We start from the raw sequence: 4,907 nt of genomic DNA, 5'->3' as shown, positions 1-4,907 counted from the left end.
TATCGATGTTTTTAGAAGATATGCCATCTTAAGAAAATGTATCCGTTGCTGATTTGTGGTAAGCAAGAAATATAAAAACTAAAGCGAAGGTTATAAACTCATATTTTTTTATAGTTTAGCCGAATTTTAATTGGCGTTGGTGGTTAGCAAGGATGGATAAATTCGTAGAAAAAGCACCAAGAGGTAATTATAGTTTTTCATGATAGTGCGTATTTATTTTTATGTGTGAGTTCGTATACAGAGAAACATGTCAACCGTTGGAAGTGTCAGCGACTCTGACGATGAATGCAGCAATAACACTAGCAGAATTGGCAAATCAGATGTTTGGAAATTTTTTGAAAAGATTAAAAATGGAACGAGCGCTAGGTGCAAAGCTTGTGGAAAAATTTATAAAACTACCGGCAACACATCGAACCTCAGAGATCACCTCAGGCGATTGCATCCTACTATCAAATTATGTGATTTGCCCAGGTCATCTGGTAGCATTTTGCCATTCATTGAAAACAAATATGATAAGTTTTCTGCTCGCAAAAAGGCTATTGATAACGCAATTTCTGAGTTTGTTGCCTGTAGCATTCAACCCTTCAGCCTTGTCGATGAGAAAAGCTTCCGAAAATTAATAAATGTGCTGGACCCTCGCTATGAGGTGCCGTCTAGGACGACGTTGAAGCACGTGCAGATGGAGAACCTATTTGATCAAATGAAAGCAAAGTTGTCTTCCACTCTGGATAAAATTGAGCATCTTGCCATTACAACAGATCTGTGGACATCGCTGGCGAGCAAGTCCTTTATCACCATCACGTGTCATTTTGTAGACGAAGCTTTTATTTTACGATCAGCAGTGCTTTCAACAAATATTTTGCTAGATGAAAGCAACCATTCAGCACAAAATATTGCTGACACAGTGCGCTTGGTTCTGGATAAATGGAACATTTACCACAAAATTTCCGCTGTTGTCACCGACAATGACAAAACAATGATTAAAATGTGCCAAATTATACAAAAACGACATCTTCCTTGCTTCGCGCATACTCTAAACTTAATAGTTCAAGAAGCTCTTAAGTTGGATTGCATTCAACCGGTCGTTGTAAAATGTAAACGCATCGTTACGTTTTTCAAAAATAGCAACATAGCATACGCGAAGTTTAGAAATGCACAGCAGCCAGGCAAGGTATATAGCCTAAAACAAGAGGTCCCCACCAGGTGGAACAGCGCCTTTAGCATGATTCAAAGAATTATTTTGACCAATGACTCAATTGCAAAAGTTTTACTGGGCACTCCAAAAGCACCTGCACCCCTGACAGCGGATGAAGTTGCCATTTTGAACGACATTGTTAAATTGCTGTCACCGTTTGATAATGCCACGGTGAAAACATCTTCATCAACCTCGGTCACAGTTTCGCTCATAATTCCAATTGTGTGTGGACTCTGGGATACCATGGACGGTTTAAAGCTCAAATTGGAAACCAAAGAAGGCTTCAATATGTTGGCTATTCTAATTGACTGCATAAAACGAAGACTGTTGGAGTATGAAAGACGTACAGTCACCAGATTTGGGACTTTACTTCACCCTCGATTTAAGAAGGAGGGCTTTCTTTCACCTCAAAATGTGTCAGAAGCCACGAAGTTGCTGGAAAACGATATAACTCTTCTAAACAAAAATGTCCATCCAGCTAATGAGAACACCGAGCCGCCAACTCCAACTGAAAGTCCAGGCCATAACCAGCCACTGTTTCAGTTTCTCAAGAGGAATATTGCCAAAAAAATTAGGACCGATAGAGTGGACTCCATTTTAAGCCTTCGCAACTATTACGATAGTCCAAATCTTCATGAAGATTGTAATCCTCTTGAGTACTGGCATGTAAGCATATTAAGTTATAATTTTTATTGTAAAAAAAATATAATTATCTTATTTTTTAGGGCCTAAGTGATAACGAATCACTGAAATCTTGTTGCAAACGTATCTTATGCATTCCATCGACTTCAGTTGAGAGTGAAAGAATTTTTAGCAAAGCTGGAATTGTTGTTAGTGATAAGAGGGCTTCACTAAAATCGTCAAATGTAGACAAAATAATTTTCATTAGTAAAAATTATTGGTTAATAAACAAGTAACTGCTGGATGTAAGTGCTTAGGGAAGTGATTACTCACAAAAATGGTCCTGTCAGTGCCATTCGATCTCTGATAGGGAAAATTTAAGACTAAAAATACTAAAGTGTACCTTGCATTCTTGCCTTAAAGAGCAAATTTTTTATTTATTTAATAAGACATTAAATATAACACAAATGGATTGTGATGTTTATTTCTCATTTTATTAATGAATAACTTTCATATTCAATTACTGAATAACTTTATAATAATAAATCTTATTTCTAAAAAATTATAATGTTTTTTAATTGTTCTTAATTGCAGCTTTAAATAAAAAGTTATACTTCCCAAGAAAACCCGATAGTATCGATACTATCGTTTTTTTATGGGCAAAAACATCGAAAAATCGATAGTTTCAAACATCGATGTTGTTGCAGCACTACTGCGGTGATACTGACTTTGTGTACCAAACAAAGAGCATACCTTTTCCTCATATATACAATAAGCCATCGTTCGGACTTCACTCCGATAGGAGTAGATTTGTTCCGTTTTGTCGAAAAAAGTTGAAACCTAGTCCTCTACTTCGCTCGACTGAAAATCTGCTCCGTTACTCTTCAAATAGAAAGGAGGTGGGGTTTTTAATAGCAAACTAAAAGTTATATTTTACCTTTTTAACGACACGATTGTTACATTGGTGAGCTACAGCAACTTTGCAAATACACTTGAATTCGTGAATAGGCCCTCACAATCGCCCTATTTGAACCGGATCGAAAAATATTGCTCTGTCTAAAGTTCTGTAATTGCGTCGTTGCCCACCAATGTAACAATTGTCCCGGCAAAGAAAGAATGAAATAACTTTTTATTAATTTTAACCAAGGCATTTTAACTTTAATGATAATTGCTCCCTGGATTAAGGCGCCTTTACACGGGTCGATTTTCTAGTAGATTTTTGTCGTTCAACCAAAATCGACCCGTGTAAATGACATCTCAACCACTAGCTGGTCGATTTTCCAGTCTACAGATATCGACCCTTATAAGGCCGCTTTAGCTCCTTATTTGTACAAGGATACGAAGAGAAATGAATTGTTTTTTATAAAGATAAGAAATGCACATCTACTACGAATACTTGATATTTACTTCCATTTTTGTAGTCCGAACCCAGCAAAGAGCGCTCGGTGAAGGTCAGCTAGTGATCAAATTTGCCAACAGGGCTGCCAAACATACATAGCTATGAAGTGCCATATTGAGGACAAAAAAGTGCTAAAACGTGCCAAATAGAAAATTAAAAGTGCCAAAAAAGGTGTCATTCTCTTTAGTTCTTCCCATTAGCATTAAAATTAGACAAACAAGAAGAAAACAAAAGCCCAATGTCAAAGTAAGATAACCGAGTTGTATACACTATAGAAATTAGAAAATTTTAGTTGAGAAAAAGAAGTACACGCAAAGGATTTCACAAAAATGTATTTAAATTTGGCTTTTTTTCAAAAGTGCAATTTTGGCACTTTGTGCAAAATCGAAAAAATTCAGTGCCATTTCAAGTAAAATAGTGCCAAATATGGCACGGTTTGAGCCAAGTTGGCAGCCCTGATCGCCAAGTTTTTTAAAAATAATAGCTCAATTTTCCCCCCAAAAAAGCACCAATTTTGTGTTGCTGTGTTTAATGGTATTTTCGCATATAAAGCTGTATGTTCAAATATTTTAAGTAATCACACAATGAAACTTGTAAATATTTGCAACTATGCACAGTTAATCAATTTAATAAATTTAATTTGCAAAATGTTTTTTTATTCGTAAAACAATTTCCAAAACTTGGTTTTTCTAGAGGCTTTATTTTCATGCAATTGCTTACTTTTGTACAAATGCGCACACCCAGCTAATTAGCAGAATATTCTATGGATTCCGTGATAGAGACTGTATGGAAATATTGCGTTTGGATTATCTTGGAGCATATTATCCAGAGGAGAAGCTCGGCCAAACACTAACATATGTGTAAGTCAAATACAATGTCGCCATAGAATCACGTTTTTATTATAAAATTGCCTTGAAAAAGGCACCAAAGAACAAAACAAGCGCTAAACTAAACAATTTTCGCCTTTTAATTCCCTAAACGCACTTAATTTCTTGCGAAAGGCACAAAGTTGGCAACAGTTATATCGATGTCAAATTTGCTCATATACAAGCATGGACATAGAGTGAGCGCCTGCTTAAAGAGCGTAAGCATCACATGCAAATACATGCGAGAGCGTAACAAAGCGAACGCAAATTCATTCAAACGTAATTGGCACACTAAACAATCACGCTTTCAGCTCGCGTTTACTTGTGGTAGTGATCACATCTGCTCACACGATTGAGAGAAATAGAGATTGCGCCAATCGCGGTACCGCTAATCCGCTCTTTGTGATTTTGACAGAATGAGCTGTGTGCGTGACGTCATCTTGGTGCAATTGTTGAATGTGAGCATACGAAAAAACCAAATAACAATTTTAATATTTGTGCGGTAATATTTCTGCGTGGTTTCAAACAATTATTTAGACATTAAAAAGCAAAATGAAATGGCAAAGTGTAATAGTGAAAACAAAAGGAAAGCGTATATAAGTTTTTTTTTCGTTTCCTACGGACGCAAACCTGGCGAAAAAGTGGAAGCAGTTCTGCCGGGGAGGACATGCATTAAACACCAAATCGAGCTTTTGCTATGTGTGTGAGCTATGAGCTTCTACATGGAACTATGTTGGCCTTTCCTTGGTGAATTGTAGTAGGTGTATTTACATGGTGAATGTAGACAGTTGCTGGTTTATTTTGCTGGCAATGGCATACATACAAA

At 36.6% G+C, this 4,907-nt stretch overlaps 1 protein-coding gene across 1 annotated transcript; it reads left to right on the top strand.

The window, feature by feature from the left end:
* The first annotated feature begins 247 nt into the window (after nt 1–247).
* LOC118740029 (zinc finger BED domain-containing protein 1-like) lies at nt 248–2,416 on the top strand. The gene is made up of 2 exons (XM_036471526.1): nt 248–1,861; nt 2,411–2,416. The coding sequence occupies exons 1-2, from the start codon at nt 248–250 to the stop codon at nt 2,414–2,416; spliced, it is 1,620 nt and encodes a 539-aa protein (XP_036327419.1).
* Nucleotides 2,417–4,907: the final 2,491 nt, after the last annotated feature.

Source organism: Rhagoletis pomonella, unplaced genomic scaffold (assembly GCF_013731165.1).
Source record: "Rhagoletis pomonella isolate Grant_MI unplaced genomic scaffold, Rhpom_1.0 Rhpom_scaffold_00005, whole genome shotgun sequence".
Taxonomy (NCBI): Eukaryota; Metazoa; Arthropoda; class Insecta; order Diptera; family Tephritidae; genus Rhagoletis; species Rhagoletis pomonella.
Note: the sequence above shows the minus strand (reverse complement) of the source record. Positions and strands in the feature narration are given on the sequence as shown.